Source organism: Tigriopus californicus, chromosome 2 (assembly GCF_007210705.1).
Source record: "Tigriopus californicus strain San Diego chromosome 2, Tcal_SD_v2.1, whole genome shotgun sequence".
Lineage (NCBI taxonomy): Eukaryota > Metazoa > Arthropoda > Copepoda > Harpacticoida > Harpacticidae > Tigriopus > Tigriopus californicus.
Window position 1 is genome coordinate 4,751,334 of NC_081441.1, and position 17,937 is coordinate 4,769,270.

Below are 17,937 nucleotides of genomic sequence, written 5' to 3' on the forward strand. Positions count from 1 at the left end.
ATTTGCATTTTTGCGCAATTTCTCTCAGCATGTTGGTGTAGCCACCAGAGCTAATAACGTTCTGGACTTGGCCTTTTCTAATGACCCTGATCTGATCCGGTATGTCCATGTGACACCTAGTAATCTGTCAGATCATCATATTCTTGAGACCATTACTCAAAAGCCGGCGTGCCCTAGAGTAAGACCGGCCAAAAAGGTCGGTCTGGCGAAGTTCAAGTTCAAAGATGAATATTGGCCGTTGATTATAGCAAGGTTAGGGGAGCTTCACCTCATTTTAATGCCGAAAAGGGTATCGTTCATAGATGTAGCCTTAGACAAAATTATTCGAGTTTTTGAGGACGTCTGTTCCACACTAGCAATCTATGAATGTCTTCCACAAGGCGGGGCACAGTCTAAAATTCCGAAGTATATGAAGAATTTGTTGAAAAAGAGTTGCAAACTAGCGAAAAGGCTCCAGAGCAATTTGAATCCAGTAGTTGCGGCAAGCCTTCAAAAAGAGTTGGATTTGATTCAAGGTAGAATTAAGGCCTCCATTGAGACAGATCAGTTGAAAAAGGAAAGTAGAGTAGTTCAGGATGTGAGGTCGAATCCGAAGGCTTTTTTCTCTTATGCGAACTCTAAGAGAAATATGAAACACTCTGTTGGGCCTTTTGAGGTTGATGGAGAAGCCATTAACAATGTAGAGACTATGGCTAACATGCTTGGAGATCAGTTCTCCAGTGTGTTTTCAACCCCACTGAGTTCGGAAGCAACAGCTCATTGCTCTGAAGATGAGTCTGTTGAGATTGACAAGGTCAGTCAAGCTGAGCGTTTAGATGATCTTGTAGTCACAGATTAAGGTGCTTTAGAGGCCATCAGAGACTTGAGACCATCAGATTCGACCTGACCTGCTGAACCACCTTACTCTCAGTTTCTAATTGGTAATTTTCGATTGAGGCCTCAATCTTACCCTGAATTACGTCCAACGGTGTTTGGAGACTACTCACAATTACTGGATTCGAATTGCTCCTAAGCCTTTTTGCTAATTTGCAACTCTTTTTGAACAATGCCTTCCTACATTTTGGAATTTTTGTCCGTGTACTACCTTTCGGCACACATTCAGAGATTACTGGATTGGAGCAAACTTCCTTAAAAACTGAAACTAATTTATCAATGGCTGCATCTATGGATGATTCCTGTTTCAGAATTGAAACCAGGTCCAGTTCTTCTAATCTTTCTATAATCCACGGCCAATGTTCATCTTTGAACTTGAACTTAGCCAGACCGACCTTTTTGTCCGGGCTTACGCGAGAACACGCCGGCTTTTGAGTAATGGTCGACCCTGTCTCGAGAACATGATCATCTGATCGATTACTAGGTGTCACATGGACATACTGGATCAGACCTGGGTGATGGGAAACGACCAAATCCAGAACGTTACTTGCTCTGGTGGCTACAGCGACATGCTGGGAGAAATTGCGCAAGATCGCAAACTCCTCCAGCTTTTCAAACGGCTGAGATGTCGATTTCGAAATGGGAATGTACCCATCGGAACTAACCTCCTACTCTACAACGCTAGCCGGAAAATTAAAGTCCCCTACAAAGAAAACCTTCGAGCAAACTGCCTGATCCAACTATACATTGCTACAATAGACAGAACAAGCCCTCCGATATGACAAACTAAAACCTCTACTTCTCCATTCGACATTTGTACATGACTAATATGCAAATCATTCCTAATATATAGGCATACACCCCCATGTGGGAATATGGGATTATCAGGGCGTATCCTATCACAACGAACTAAGTTGAAACCAACTATGGTTAGTTCTTCATCTAAGACCCCTGGCCGAAGCCAGGTTTCTGTTATAGAGATGAATGCAATCTCTCTCTCAACGGCTAGTTCTTCTAAGATCTTAACTTTTGTGCTGTCTTTTTTAGAAATCAGACAATGCACGTTCAAATATAGCCCCTTTACGGGCCTCTCTTTTGACGGACCAAGTTCACAAGATCTTGGACCATCCTCTCCAACCGTAAAAAATCCCTCTTATCAACAAAGCTACGTTCTACTGGAGGCAATGCATGAGCTAATGGGGATGGTTGGGTTTGAGGAATGGGTTGGGCAGCTACATTTGAATAGGAACGTATTTTGGGAATAGGGGTGGGGCAAGGAATATTAGGGAGGAGAGTTTTTATAGGAATAGGGGTGGATTGGGTATTTGAAGGAAGAGGAGGGAATTGGGAGAGAGGGTGGGGGGTAGGAGGAGAGGGAGGGAGGAAGCTAAATGGGTTAAGGAAGGGGGGTGGGGTGGGATTAGGTTTAGGAATAGGGTCAGCTCTAAAACTACGAAACTGAGCTATCCTATTTCTCGCCTTTCTTTGCGTCCCTTCTACATGGACGGAGGTACACCGTACATTAAAGCACGTCTTAAGTCTCATGGACTGACAGCACATGTACGGGCGAAAAAAAGGAAAATCTACCTTTGAACATCCCTTCTTCCCACTGTACTTCTAAAGGCCGAACTTGAGAAGTTTTTGATACCATTTAGGGTGGTCAAACTGGCAGCCTTTTCCTTCATCAGGACAAGGCTGCTTTCGATAAACAGGAACGACTGTTTTCTCTACAACTGTCTTATCCTGCTCTGTTTCAAGAGGAGGTACGCGTACTACTTCAACCACTACATTGGTCAAATCAGTCGACTTCTTAACTACTGGGTGAGCCTGTTCTTCAAAGCAGCACCCTGGTTTCATTGACCAGAGCAACTAAAGCCTCTATAATAAAGGGCTTATTGACTACGGAAGGATCCTTCCCTGCTAAGACTAAGTCCAAACGGTCCTAACATTGTCTAGCCTCTTTGATGACTTTTCCAAAAATAGCTTCCATCATGTATGCAGGAGGAACTATCTACAAGCAGCAAAATCAAGAGACACGGTGTTCAAAAAGCCCTATCAAGTTTCCAGAGAAATTCTCAAACACAAATTGGCATTTCTCTACCTCAAGAAGTCATAGGGAATAACTTTAATTTTATTGTTTTATGGAATTCTAGTCCACATAAAAAACTTTCATACCTAAAAACATTATAAAACCTAAGATTTTCAAAAACCTACTCAATGTAAATTAGAAGCACACTTAGTTAGCTCTTGAATGTAATTTACGATATCATCTGTTTCACCGCTACTTAGTTACATCGGATTTAGTGGTCCAAATTTCATCGTTTTTAGCCCCAAAATGCCCCGGTTATATGTTAATTCAATTTCCGAAAGAATTAATATCGATTTTCAACATCGCAAAAATGAAAGATTATTTTTCCATTTCTTGCATAATTTCAAATTAAGTTAAAACCTTGTACAACCATATCTAAAACCCTTAAAAAGCAGATTTTTGAAAATTCATTTTTAAAAGCGTCCAAGGTACATTTAGTTGAGTGGTCACTGAAAATTTCACAAATATCAATGAAGCCTTAAAGAAGCTATTTTCAATCAGTTTCAACAAAGTCTTCAACAAACGACAAAATCTATAACATTGTCTGTTGTATGTACCGTCTTCAGAATTCAAGTGAATGCATAACTAAGTGTACACATGATGATTGTAAAACACATTTTCAAAGATTTCACTTTTAGTGTGTTTTTAGTGACATTATATAGCATTTTTAGCTATTGTGAGACTATGTAAGAAGAGGAAAAATATTCTTTTGTATTTGTGATGTTGAAAATCGATATTAATTCTTTCGGAAATTGAATTAACATATAACCGGGGCATTTTGGGGCTAAAAACGATGAAATTTGGGCCACTAAATTCCATGTAACTAAGAAGCAGTGAAACAGATGATATCATAATTTATATTCAAGAGCTAACTAAATGTGCTCCCAACTTACATTGAGTAGGTTTTTGAAAATTTTACTTTTTATAATGGTTTTAGTTATGTAAGTTTTTTATGTGGGCTAGAATTTCATAAACTAATAAAATCAAAATTGTTCCCCATGATTTTCTGAGGGAGAAAAATGCCAAGATGTGCTTGGGAATTTCCATCAAAACTTTAAAGGGTATTTTTACCACTGTGGAGACTAAGGAAAAGAGAAAACATAAAGAAACTAAAAGGCTATGCAATTTTGTCCTGAGATACAGGACAATGAAGCAAAATAGGAATGAACTACTTCAAATCAAACTAAACATGCAAATTTAGAATGAAGAAAGTAAACAAGAAGTAAGGGACAGAGAAAAGCAAGGAATCAAGAACATAAGTAAGCTAGGAAAACAACACAAAAACATAGAAAGAAACTCAACTGATCTAACACAAAATGAAATCAATACACTAATGAACAATAAATCCTAACTGTCAAGGACCAATAAAAAATCAGAGAGAAACTGCTAAAGCTAAACATAAATGAGCAAGAAACTTATTAGGTTTTAAAGTAATTACGTCTTACCAAAGAGCAGTGAAAACCCAAACCTATTGGAGTGAATGAATGGCAATTCCCATCCATTCACCCACACACAAACACCACGAACACTACACGTGCACAGCAACCAAGGAGCAACAAAGGAAGTCACACCTTGGTTCGAAATTCCTGGGAGATAAGAACGAGAGCAAACTAAATGCGTCTGTTCTCAGCGAGCTCCAAAACAGGAGTTATAAAGGTTTTCACCGAAGCCGGGAATCGAATCCACGCCCTCCAGGGATCCATGATGTGCCTTGATCGGATAGATTAGACCACTCGGCTACCATGATTCCTTAGGTCACTACAAAATAACTGTTTTTTTAAAACAAAGTGGAATCAATTTACCTCGCCTGAAAGTTTGGATTGGGCCTTGAATCCGATCCGAATCCGATGCACAAGCTTGATATGGAACCTTTCTGTTGAAGATTGAATCTGTTTTTGTACTTTTGATTTTTGGGCGATTTTCTTAGGATCGCCCAACCCTAAAGATACCGTATGTCTAACCACTGGATATCCTCACTCCACGGAAAGCTTGGGATTTGGGATGCTCCTCGATCCTGGGAACAAACCGATGTACAGGTTCTTGGTGAGACGTGAAGTGAAGCCGGCTTGAAACCACAAAGTCCTGCTTGGGTTCGCTCAACTGCGTAAGGGAATATGGTCCTACTGGTAATGCTGCCACCAATTCACCCAAATCGGGTTCTCTAATCGACAGGAGAGCTTGATGATTGAATTGATATGACCAAAGACATGATGATTAAAAGCAGTAAAGCAGAACACGCAGATTTGTTTAAGTATTCAGTATAAGTGATCCAGAGCTTGAAAATACCATGAATGATTGTCTGCTCAGAAGACTCGCGATCTTATCCGCCCTTCATTAGATAATAGATCCCTTCAAAATCGTCTGCGGAAACGCCTTTCTGGCTAGAGTAGCTGTCAATTAGACCCTCGGCCTCTCACTGCGCACATTTGAGAAGCGCTCTTTGGTCCCTCTCTATTCCTGCGAATGGAACCAGATTTCCACGAAAAGGGAACACACAAGTCAAAGAAGCTCAGGTTCTATCTAAACAAGGCACTCTGAGAAAAAAAAAGTGGAGAAACGCTACTCCATGCTACGGTTTGGTCCAAGTGAGTTTGGCAAGAATTGATCAGTTTTTATTAGCTATTTCCAGCTGGCCAAAGATTCCCCTTCAATTCAAATCCTTGAAAGCCTGATGATTTGTGCATGAAGACTGGGAAATATTCTTTTGCGTGGCTTCGGAAGGCTACGGTGTATTTTATGTGTCTTTGTCGCCTTCGAATAAACTCGTTAAAGGCAATTTGAGACATGATTCTGGTTGGATAGAAAAGAAGTGCGTGCTGCTTTGCCCAATTGACCTTTATTGCTCAAGCCAGACATACCGTTCTCTCTTTTCCTTTCCAAATAACACATAATCGGTAATCTGAGACGATACATTCTCCTCTTGTCGTGGTGGGTTATTTCTAGCTTAGATCGTGAGATGAAGTGGATGGCGTTGATGTTTGCCGTTTCAATATGGTTCCACATAGGACAGTGTTCCCCGTGGATCAAAAGCAACCCGAATCATGTCTACGAAAGAATCCGGCTCGAGGATCTTAACGACGAGACCATCTCTCATAAAGAAAGGTTGAATCTCACAATCAGCGATAAGGTAAGGGATATTTTTCAATCAATTTATTACTCATTTGGCCTTTTTGACCATGGCATCTACATTGGCCTGAAGTAGCTTGGGGTTGGTGAGGAAATCAATCCAAAGCCGCTTCTGTGTGTATAAATGCGGGTCATGTTGAATGGCCTTGTTTTCTTTCTCCCATTGAGAAAGGGAGTTCTTCACCGATAGTTCAAAGCCTTTCATTCCTTGCTGTAGCGACTGGATTTGCCTCAAAATTTGGGGATTGGTTAAAGATCCATGCTTCCATCCGTCTGAGATTGAAAATGTAGACACTAGTTAATCTTATGCCATACTGGGTTATTATCATACAAATTTGGGATTGTATTTAATATAATATTACCCAGGTTGATAAGTTTTTCCAATTTGGGCAAGCCCTTATTGAGTTGCTCTTGTTGATCCACCATTTCCCGTTCCATTTGATTCTTTGTCTCTTCTTGGCTTTGGATCGACGTTTGCAACTTTTGAACAACATGCATCAAATCTTTTTCCCGCCATTCTCCGTGATGACCTAAAAGGAGTGAAATGTGAACCGTTCAATGGACATGACAATTTGAGACTCAGGATGTCTCACTTTTTTCATTGAGCAAGCTCAAGAGAGAGATCATGACGTGATCTTGACAATGGATTTGATCCTTGGCCTGGTCCATTTCAAAAAGGCTCAGATTCTCCAAAGCAGTTTTCTCTTCCTCCAAATCTCGAGCGAGGGCTTTCATCTCCGAGATGATTTGCAGGAATTGCTCAAGGAGACGAGACAACTGAGCTTTCTCTATCTCCAACAGACCACTGAGACCGGTCTGAAGGGAACGCTGGGACATCAAGAATTCTTGGAATTCCTCCAATTTCTTGAAATTAAACTCCGACTCGATGCACTTGTTCTGTGAGGTTGGGAATAAAGTACATTTTTAAACTTGGAAGAATCATGTTATGTGCAGGTTAAGATATAAAGTAACTCTCCCCACCGAGGGGAGACGAAAGTGAAATGCTAACCTGGAGGTCAATGGCCACCACCTTTTCGACCTCTAATTGACCGTGGTTCTCGGCCAAAGGAACTAATTGGTCTCTCTTGAGCGAACTTATGTCAGATTGGAGCAAAGCGATCTTGCGCTCCAACTCGATGCTTTCTTTGTCTAACGTGCCAACATCTGTGGCTAACTGACCCTAGAATAAATGGCCGCATTGCAGACAGATTCTCTAGATGGGAAATAAATCTACCAGATTCGAAAAGAGACTGTCCAACCTGGGTAAGTTGATACTGGAGTGCCTTCAAATGCCGCAATGATGCTTTTTGACCCTCGAACTTGGCTTCGGCGATCCATTGGTTCCTTTGTCCGATCTGCAAACCGTCCTTGAGTCGGCTCAACTCATTGAGCACATTTTCATCATCTTCTCCCACATTTTCCTCTCCTCTGTCGCGGCGCTACGTGAACAACGCGTCAAAAGTGTTTTCTAATGACTTCATCCAAGTCGCATTGCCGGATTGCAAGGCCTCTAAATCAATTTCACTCAATAAACTGGGAAGAATTCAAACGATTAGAACGAGTCCTGCGAGTCCACAATCCTAGCTAGCCTAGTCTTACATGGGTCGTTCCTTGGTCTGGTCGCCGTATGTCCGAAGTCTGTCCATGATCGATTGAATGGCCAGACAAAGCTCATCCAAGGCGTCATTGTACTCTTCGTTCAAGTTCATGATCTGATCTTGTTTCTGTCGTACGTTCCGTGATTCTTTCTCCATCAGCGGCGTTAGGTCCGACAACGACACGCCCATCCGGGTCTGCTGCCCTCGCAGTCCACTTGAGACGCCGTCTAAATCCTCTAAAGTGGCCGATTGGAGGTTCAATTGTTCCTGGAGGCGTTCCACTACCAATTGCAGCTCAGTCAAGCTCATATCATCTTCGCGGGCCTTTTCCGAGGCGACCAATGAGGCCAATGCTTCCTCTAAAAGCTCGCCCTGCAAGATATCATCCGGTCGATCGGCCTGAAGTCGCTGCCAAGCCTCCAATTCGTCGATGGTCAAGGCTAATTCAGGCTCCAAGCTCTGCGTGAGCCAAGTCAGAAAGGATCGGGTTTCTTCAGAGGTCGAGGCCAACCAATCCAGATCATCCGCGCCCCAGGCCTCTATCCCGGGGCATCCCACCGATTGGAAGGCCTCGAGCACGTTTCGCCCTAAATCGGAGGCCATGGCAGGATATCCAGTTTCTAGGAAGTAGGCGGCGGCCTACCTACTGGCGCTACTGGCGCTACTGGCGCTACTGGCGTACTTGGTCTTAGCGCCTCAGTTCAATCCTTGACAATCCTTTCAAAACAATCAAGACAGGGTGACTAGTGGCCCACTTCCACTTCGGTATAAAAAAGCGGACAGCGCTTGAGGATGCTTTCATTGGATATCAACACTAGTGGCATGATGCTCAGTCAATTGCTCCAAGCCTTAGCGTCCATTCAGAGTCAGAATCGAGGCAATGACTCCCATACTTATTTCATGTGGCCAATCAATCCGGCTCGGATTTACAAACGTACAATTTCAATGTCGTTATCAGGCCGGCCAGGAGGGAGGGAACTCAAAGTGCTTTCCATATTATTGATGCATTATATCACCTTCCAGTCCCTTGGTCCCAGGCCATGGGTATGGAGCCAGTCGGCCGGTAGGACTGGGACTACGCGCATCTACAGGGCCTTCTCAATAGTCACCTTGGCGAATGACAGACGTGCTTCACTTGAACTCTATGTTGTCCTGAAGCGTCTCAGTTCTTATCGGATAAAGAGGCACAGTTTACCGTATCGCCTCTGCCCCCATAATCAATGACTGGATATCGTGGGTGTTCTTCTTTTGATCCGATTCAACCCCTTTTAGCAACGGGCATTCATCGCCCATAATCTTGAGCGATCGTTCGTAATCAAGGTGTAATTCATGCGGGTGCATGCCTGATTGGCACGATCGATCGAGGATTCAGGCGTCCAAGGTTGCTCTTGCCAGCCAGCCTTCCCCTCCCTCTTTGTATGCATGCATGATTGCTATGCTAGATAGAAGGGCCGGATTGATCGTCGATTGCTTGTTCACTGAATGACCTCGTAGTTCTCCATGACCTCCTTGAACTTGCTCACGGCGCCTGGCTCGAAAAAAGTGGCCATGGCCCGGTCCCCGGGGCTGCGGGCATACGCTTTCCGCGTGTTGGCCCTGGTGATCTTTCTATTCACCTTGTGGTTACTGTACTCGCATCTGGGCCACCATGGAGCCCATCAAGCCCTACCCCATGGCAATCAGGTATGATAGTGTAAGCCATGAAAAAAGATTGCCGGGTATTGATAAGGAATTCTATGATGATGCTCTCTAAAGCTTGGGCCATGAGCTTGAAACTGAAAAGTTAGCACACATAAGACAGCGTGACAACGCATGTGATAATATGTGAGGACACTGTAGAACACTGTCCATTGAGCGCTTGGAAGCCCTCTGTGCACAACAAGGCCCACCACTGTCCCCTTGATAAGATGCTAATCAATCAACCTCAATGACTTCCTCTTATCCGGTTCATTCAATTGGAGTGAATGGGGCCTGAACTGAGAATTAAGACCCAGTGCTTGCTCTAGCCAGAAGTCTCTAACGCTGTCAATCAGTCGATCATGTTGTTCCTCTCGTTGAATATCACGTATCTATTGGCCCTTTTGACTTACTACAACACACCTCGTCCGCCCAAGGCACACACCCCTCCCACCACCCAAATCAGTAGAAGTGATGATACATCCACCTCCCATTCGCCTTTGCTGTTAGCCGCTTTGACCACGACACCGTTACCCAAAGTGACCGAAAACACACAAACTGCACAAACATATGTACATGTCATCTAACATTTCAGAGTGGAAAAGTGGTAGTGGAGGTCTACTATGAGGTCCTATGTCCGGACAGCCGATATTTCATCCTGAAACAACTTTATCCCACGTGGCAGCGAGTGGGTTCTATCATGGATATCCAGTACAAACCGTACGGCAAAGCCTCGGTAGGATCAGTGGCAATTCTTCCAATCCTGCGTCAGCCATTTAAGTGAGGGTCAAAAATTCTTTTTTTTGGCCTTTTTAGCATCGCGCTAGCGATGGTGGGTATATGTTTCAATGCCAACACGGTCCTAATGAATGCCAAGGGAACATGATCCATACGTGTGCCATGCATTACATTCCGGAGTCCACCAAGCTTACGGAATACATCCATTGCATGATGGGCGACAACTACGATCCCATGCAAGCCGGGAGAAACGTAAGCTAAAGACGAAGTCAGTTCACATTCGGGACCACGAGTTCATTTTCCTTTGTCATTTGGGCTTGGATAGTGCGCTAGTCAACTGGAGATCGAATGGAGTCCCATTGAGGCTTGCGCCTCTGGGAAAGAAGGTCAGAAGATGTTGGCCGTGGTGGGGGATGATACCCACTCGTTGAGGCCTCGAGTGTCTTTCATTCCAACCATTGTCCTCAATGGGAGTCAAGACAATCAAAAGATGATGCTGAAAAACCTGCTCAAGGAAGTCTGTCGAAAATATCAGGTGAGTGGCATGCCAAGGAAAATTGATCAGGTTTTCCCCCCAAAGGATATATGTAGTTCATGTTCATCTTGTCGGGTTCATTGTTCACAGGGAGTCAAACCAAAAGAGTGTATCGAAACGCTGTGAGTGCCCGGTGCTTGCCCGGTGATTGGCCACAAACTGAAGAAGTCGAATTTGATCACAGAGGGACCTGCTTTCCGTGGTAGCATCTCAAACGATCACAGACCAGTCACAAGACACGAGATTTTTAATGACCAAACCTGGTGCTCGTGTATTTTACCCAATCTTTTTCCTTGCTTGTTGTTCTGTCGGTTTATCTAATTATATGCCTGAGCGTAGAAAGAGAATTTGTCGAAGGAGTCTCACCAACCAATGTACAGGATGTGACGCCCAGATTTTATCGAAGCCAAACACGGCCAAGACTAAACGAAATATGGTTTACGTTCTGCACTTCAGAGGGCACTTTGTGAGTCAGTCTCTACTAGAGGGCTAGTAGTCTCTACCAAGTAAAGGGCCGATTTGACCTCTTTATAAAATTATAATTATGTTTGCGTTGTTTTGGCAAATTCTTTCAAAATCTTACGCATCATTAGTAACCTGGGTCACGTAATGTCCGGAAAAGAAATCACTTTCATGGCACGTCACCAGTACAGTAGTTCATTTAGCAATCTACGGTGCGGTGCGTCTTCCAGTTTGTTTGAGGTGTCTGATATTGCAAATAAGGGGCCCTAGTATCTGGTATTCAATATTTAGCAGAGACCCTAAGCGCTTCAGATTGGGACGAATGTAAAATTTTGTTCAAATCAAGGTGATTACCCCTCCCCCCTTAAATAATTGCCATTCTCCTTTCCCTCCTCTTATTGCGGACACAGCGTGATTTTATGAAGATATATTTCGCTGAACAACCTATTGCTGATCTATTCAAACACCATAAATTCATAACCCACCCTTTTGAGAGATTGACCCTTTTGTGATATAACTCCAACATGTTGGAGCATAAAGTCCCTCTTTGGGGTCAGGGTGTGGTTCTCTCATGACGATGCTTTAGTTCGTATACACACCAATGAATTTTTCTCATCTTTTTCTAAATTGTTCTAAAAAGCTAACAGAAAGTTTAGCAAAAGTGATGATTTTGAGGTCAGTCACCAAAAACTTGTGAAGCTTATTCTCTCGTTTTTACGCTTGTTTGTCCGCACCTGGGCGAAGCAGAGGGCGCTTCCTCCGCTCAATGAAAAGAACTATACATTTCTTGATAAGAATGATGTTAGTTTTAAGCAATCTTGATACTGTATTTTTCAAAAGCATTCATTAGCCTTGACCCATCCCAGGTTTTAGGGTTAACTGTAGTATGGATTTCTAGATGGATTTCTAGAAGACCTGGATGGCGCACGGCAAAAAGAAGGTGATCCATAGAGGGGAAAGAAGCGATCTCTCTGTTTGTTTGAAAGAGCACCCTTGACATGATTTTCAGTGCTTCTTTCTTCATGGAAAATGCAAAAATATCAATAGTTACGAATTATTAAGACAATTGGCCTATTTTCAGTTCCTAATTTTCTATCATCAATTCTTCTTTAAAGCTAAGAATGCAAATTCCAGTAGTGTTAGTAAAACTCTCCTCCTTTGACAAACCCAAGATATAGGTTTCAATGGGCACTTATTGCCAATTGTAAAAGCGAGACGTAATACCTAATGTAGTATGATATTTGCAAAACTCTTCTTTCATCTCTACCCAAAAACGAGCTTCTAGTTACAATAGCTTAAATCAATATTAAACTTTCAAAAATAACATGACCCTTCCACTTGGATATTACAATCAAATCTGAATGATCCAAAGCAACTCTGTCATACAAAATTGCAAATGAACTGAAAATGAGCTTCTCAGTTTCCACAAGAAGCCTTCCTCAGTAGAAAACATTTAATGTTGAATTGAATTGGAAACAGCATGATGTTAAACTATGACAGCAAGTTCATGAGGTGCGTTATAACTCCTACAATCCAAAAAGTATGTAATAGTTAGGGCGGGAAAGGTATTATGTACTCGGTTTTTTTTACAAGTAATTGAGTTCCAAGAACATTTTTTCAATTTAAAGGAGCTCCTTCAATGTGATTGCTTCTGTTTTTTGGGGTTTGTTTTTTTCACAAGCTTTTCTAACCGCTAGAAGGAATGTAATCCCCTGCTTTTGAAATGAAAGGTTATAAGTCGTCTATTCATTACCTTTCCATCTTTGCATGTTGTTTGGTCTACCAATGAGTTAAAGTTGGCAGACCGAGCTAGGCCTGGAATGTAGGGTTGATCTGGAAAGCTACTTAAAAATTTGTTTATTTTGTCCTTGGAAAATTCTTGATCATAGGGATTTTCAAGGACCTTTCAGCTCATTGTTGCAATTCTCCTAAACAAACATTAACAATCAGTAACTTTGATTGTCTTTCAAATACACTGATATATTTTAACAAAAACAAGTACGTAAATCTTCCAGGCTTGTTGGGAGGTTTGGGAGGAACTTAAAGATACAAAAATTGAATAGCTGCAAGTTGAATAAATAAGAGTTGAGAGTTGGATTGAAGAACTTAATTCCGACCATGTACTTCCCAAAGTATGAGGGGCATGTTAAAACCAATTTGTATATCTTTTGAAACAACTAGGACTTCAAACAGCTAGAGAAATCTGCTTTAATAACTTTTACTAAAAGAAAATTTTCTTTTTTTGGTATTTTCCAATTCACAATGCGTTTCAATGGTCCAGGCAAGTTAGGGCCCAATTCGTCATACTTCTGATTTTAGACTTTCACTTTAGTGAATCGTTTTGAGAGCACCTTCAAGCCTTCGTGAATCCAGGCTAGTCAGAACTATGAAGTCCAACTCTCTTCTTTCTCGGGCACCTTCATTGTTCAATTTGGGGCCCTCAAATATTCGTAGGGAATATGCAGATGTTGATCTATTAAGACTTAAGTCAGACTTGGACAAGTTTTTGACCAAAATTTCTGAACAACCCTACATTCAAGGGCCAGATGTGTCAACTCTTATTCGTTGGCATTGGTACATCAGATATTATAAAAAGTTAAGTAAATAATTATGCTTTGGTCTTGAACTAAAAAAAATCTAAACCCTAGGTGGAATTCTTGTCCAAACTTTTCTACATTTCTTGATCACCAATGAAGTAAATCTTTGCCACTTTTTGACCGAAGACTTCCTTCAAAAACTAGCCAAAAGCAGCACTGGCCGCTTCATGGTTAATATTTGAAACGGATCAAGTTGTTAAGGATGTAAATACTTGTCTGTAAACTCGCCTATTCAACCAATTTAACATGAATTAGTTCCCACACAAACGCGTCAAACTCTAATCCATTGATCGAGTGAACTGAATCTGGTGCTAACGAACTCGGTCTGTCCGATTTCTAAGGTAAATGCCTTCCGTCTAAATCTTGGAATTTGGGCGTCGTTCTCTTACAAATTGCTCAGGTAGCTTTCGAATTTCATGACAATCTCATCGAACTTACCTTCACTTTATTCCTTACTCTCTCGAACAGTTGTTTCTGCTTGTATTAGATATAGATTGAGTTACTGAAAAATAGAGAGATGGGATCCAATGACGCCCAAGCTATCTTAGTCGTGCCTCTCTAGATCCCAGATTACAATCGTAACCATCAAATGAATTATAGTAGCAGTCGCATACTACTAAAGCACCCAATAAAGACTTGGAAAGCTACCCTGGCTCACTTACACATGTCGAAGAAAACAATGGCAAGCGAATACTTTATACTGATATGCTATAAACTGTACCTTACTAATAAGATAAAAAAAGAGCCTGAAAATTCATCGAGCTCACACTTTTGCTGGCCTGGTTGGCCGTCACCCTGAGCTCCGTTCCAGCTTTGTTTTGGTCCGTTTGACTCTGAAAGCAAATCAAGGCGGGGAGTGGGTTGGTTGGTTAGTTACTTACTAGTTACTTGTTACTGGACTTTATCTTTACATCTAAGCCAGTCGCACCACTTGTCTCGTTGGTGGCATCAACCCTGGCCATGGCGTCGTCCTCGACGACCACAGGGGCATTTCTGGAGGTGCCCGTGTCCTCCACCGTGACCACCACCACCACCCTCGAGGACAACACTCAATCCGGGTCGTTCGACTTGCGAGCTATGATGGCCTCCACTCGGAAACATGAACGGAAAATGGGCAAAATCAGAACGGCCTACGTAAGAAATTGATCCGCCCACCATCCCTGAGCAACAATTAGGAAAAGCCTTAATTTCTTGGTCTGGATTTCGTTTCCTTTTCAGTTGCCTCAAAGATTGGCGTTCTCGGAGCAAAATCATAGCGGGGGTGGGGGTACGCACCCTGAACGGGTCACGCCCATGCCTCAGCGGTATTTTGGGACCACCCCTTCGGCCACGTCGAGTCAGAAGCCTGTGCCTCATCGGCCCCATCGGCCTATGCCGCTGCCGCCCTTTCAACCTACGCCCACTAATCCGGGTGGGCGGTCCGTTTTGGGCGGGTCCGAGCTGGCCGACCAGCCCCTTCGTTCTCTGGCCTTCACCCCAAAAGAGCGATTCCATTCGTCCACGTCACGATTGGCGCAAGTGCCGGAAGTGACCACGCCTTCATCGCAGAGTTCATTCAGCCAAGATCCTCATAACCCGGACAGTTTGATTATGAAATGGATCTTGATTAAGGGCAAGAAATACGCCTTACTCACCGTGTTGGGCAAAGGCGGATCGTCCCAGGTGAGTGCGTCGAATCCGATTCTTGAATTCAACCTAAGACTCGAACACACGTCCATAAAGTGGCAGTAGGTCTTACCTTGGCACCAATTTGTTTGGCAACCAGGGTCCTGGTTCAAAGTTCAAAGCAGTTGTACGGGTTTTGAAAACTAGATAAAAAGAGATGTGGATGGAGTTCACTTTGTGAAAATAACAACATATCAGACAAATTGAAAGCACGAGGATGCCGTCGAGTCATCAATGATTTCTTATGTTCTTGGCAGGTGTATGAGGTGTTTGACGAAGAGCGCAACTTGAAGGCCATCAAAATCGTGGACCTCTCAGAAGCGGACGAGGCTCAAGCGCGCGGCTACCTAAATGAGATTAACATGCTGGAAAAGCTCCAAGGTCATCACCGGATTGTGCGCATGTTTGACTATGAATATCGCCCCCATGAGGGCAAGCTCTTCATTGTGATGGAACGCGGTGAGACGGATTTGTCCACGTTGATCAAGCGCATCTCGGCCAACCATGAGATCACGGAGCTCAAGATCAAGTTCTATTGGAATGAAATGCTAGAGGCCGTGCAAGTGATCCACGAAGCCGGCATCATCCACTCGGACTTAAAACCGGCCAATTTCATCCTTGTGGCGGGCACTTTGAAACTGATCGATTTCGGCATCGCTTCTTCTGTGCAAAGTGACAAAACAAGCGTCGTCAAAGAGAGTCAAATGGGCACGTTCAACTTCATGTCACCCGAGGCCATTCAATCCGGACCCGTGGACGACAACGACGGTGACGACGAGGATCAACAATGCATTAAGATCAGTCGCAAGTCGGATGTGTGGTCGCTCGGGTGCATTTTGTACAACCTGACTTATAAGAAAATGCCCTTCGGCCACTTCCGGCGACCTTTAGACAAGTTTCGAGCCATCACCGATCCCGAATACAAGATCCCCTTTCCCTCTGACGGGCACGATCCTCTTCTAGTTGATGTGATCAAGCGCTGTCTGATGAGAGATCCACGAGAACGAGCTTCCGTCGCCGAGCTCTTAAACCACTCGTTCTTGAAGTCCAAGAATCTTGGTACGAACAATAACGCCAAGACGACGAACACCAATGTGGAGCAGCTATTGTCAAAACTGGGAACTGTGCTCACTCCGAACAGTAAGCAAGTGCTCAGCCAGGCCATGAGGAAAATCTCGACCTCGGAAACGAGCTTGAACGCACTCAGACACTTGGATTTGACCGCTGACGAGACCTGAGAATGATTTCCCCTTTCCTCCAACTCAATACTTTCTTATTTGCCCTCTCGGATTGATCAAGAGAAGAACATCCTTCCTCTTGCTAATATTCCAGCGCTTTGTACATTCGAGATCATATGCTTTTGAATAACATCCTTTTTCCACTCGCTCCCTAACTCAGCCTATACACCTTACGTTTGTTCCGTTCAAAAAGAAAAAAAAACAAATCTTGAAATATCAAGCCCAAGAACATATTGCGACGCTTCTTTGTTTTATTTGATCGACATTTCGGTGCAGAAAAGGGAGACAAACTCTTCATCGGGATCATTTCTCGGGAAAGGTCGACAATGGCATTCTAGTTGAATGAAATGCGTATAAGTAATGAGAGAACAAAGCAAATGAAGAACGTTGGCATCCCTGTCCAAGTTTTTGCCACCTTGGAAGTGAACTAATTCCCCATTGGCATGAACTTGCCTTTCTAATTCGTGCCATAGCTCCGAGTTCAAATGTAGAACCCTTTTCAACACATTCTCCTTCAAATCATTGAAAAAGAGATTGGCTTTCCCACTGCCATCCTCCACGTTGAACCTGCCTTTAATAGCCAGGATCGGCTTCCCATTCACGTTATGACATCCAACGAACGAGCAAACTCCGTTTTGTGTGGTATTTCCACAAGCATCGCATTTGGCTGTGATGGAAAGCTTCAAGATACTGATCAAGTTGAGCACACATCGAAACGCGAGTTTCGATTCCAATCCATCAAACAGACTCACAACGCCCAAACCGCCAGTTTGGCTATCCTCTTTTTGGAGAATACGAAATCTTGAAAAGGACGTGGTAACGAAATAGGGGTTGCCTTTTTGAGAGTTGATCTTAACCACGTTGTCCACACGAATCAAACGCTTGGGCAGAGCGCCAATGGGATAAACATGGGCCGACCAATTCATAACGTACAAAGATATCGAGGATACCGAAGCATCCGAAATAGGTGGGCTCAATTTGAGTTGAAGATTATAGAGGTTAGGCACCGACGGCTCCAATTTGGGATACATGTGTGAGGTCTTGTTATCTTTGGGATACAGCGTGTTCTCAAGCCATCGTTCGTAAACGATACCCGAGATTGAAACCAGCTCTTTGCAAGGGATGGCACCGATATCTGCGATATCATAAGAGTCGTTCAAGTCTCTGTGCTTACTTTCAACGATGATGGGGTGATCTCCTTGGGGAAGGATAGTTCGAGCATTGGAAATTGGCAGGGAATTGTATCCAAAATACCCGGACGAGGAAAATATCACAGCCGAGGATTCAGTTTTAGAATGATACGCGTTAGGGATTTGAAGGACACTTCCCGGACTGATGT

General features: G+C 43.2%; 3 protein-coding genes across 8 annotated transcripts; 2 read left to right on the forward strand and 1 right to left on the reverse strand.

Moving 5' to 3' along the window:
- The first annotated feature begins 5,773 nt into the window (after window positions 1-5,773).
- On the forward strand, window positions 5,774-10,983 carry LOC131893203 (gamma-interferon-inducible lysosomal thiol reductase-like). 3 transcript variants are annotated; one of them, XM_059243173.1, is made up of 5 exons: window positions 5,774-6,089; window positions 9,959-10,099; window positions 10,180-10,353; window positions 10,427-10,636; window positions 10,727-10,983. In XM_059243173.1, exons 1-5 carry the CDS (start codon window positions 5,919-5,921, stop codon window positions 10,760-10,762), a joined length of 732 nt encoding a protein of 243 aa, XP_059099156.1. In that variant the 5' UTR covers window positions 5,774-5,918; the 3' UTR covers window positions 10,763-10,983. The 3 variants fall into 3 exon arrangements, with proteins under 3 accessions (XP_059099156.1, XP_059099154.1, XP_059099155.1); XM_059243171.1 differs by lacking the exon at window positions 5,774-6,089 and adding an exon at window positions 8,778-9,369; XM_059243172.1 differs by lacking the exon at window positions 5,774-6,089 and adding an exon at window positions 9,530-9,902.
- Window positions 6,098-8,376, reverse strand: LOC131893204 (uncharacterized). Of its 4 annotated transcripts, XM_059243177.1 has the most exons (6): window positions 7,688-8,374; window positions 7,348-7,621; window positions 7,098-7,268; window positions 6,682-6,985; window positions 6,451-6,618; window positions 6,098-6,361 (listed from the first exon to the last, which is right to left on the reverse strand). In XM_059243177.1, the coding sequence occupies exons 4-6, from the start codon at window positions 6,923-6,925 to the stop codon at window positions 6,120-6,122; spliced, it is 654 nt and encodes a 217-aa protein (XP_059099160.1). In that variant the 5' UTR covers window positions 6,926-6,985; window positions 7,098-7,268; window positions 7,348-7,621; window positions 7,688-8,374; the 3' UTR covers window positions 6,098-6,119. The 4 variants fall into 4 exon arrangements, with proteins under 4 accessions (XP_059099160.1, XP_059099161.1, XP_059099158.1 ...); XM_059243178.1 differs by lacking the exon at window positions 7,098-7,268; XM_059243175.1 differs by lacking the exons at window positions 6,098-6,361; window positions 6,451-6,618 and having other exon boundaries at window positions 6,781-6,985; window positions 7,688-8,376.
- A 3,519-nt stretch (window positions 10,984-14,502) lies between the features above and the next one.
- Window positions 14,503-16,804, forward strand: LOC131892919 (dual specificity protein kinase Ttk-like). The gene is made up of 3 exons (XM_059242787.1): window positions 14,503-14,829; window positions 14,914-15,357; window positions 15,618-16,804. Exons 1-3 carry the CDS (start codon window positions 14,656-14,658, stop codon window positions 16,596-16,598), a joined length of 1,599 nt encoding a protein of 532 aa, XP_059098770.1. The 5' UTR covers window positions 14,503-14,655; the 3' UTR covers window positions 16,599-16,804.
- The last annotated feature ends 1,133 nt before the right edge of the window (window positions 16,805-17,937 follow it).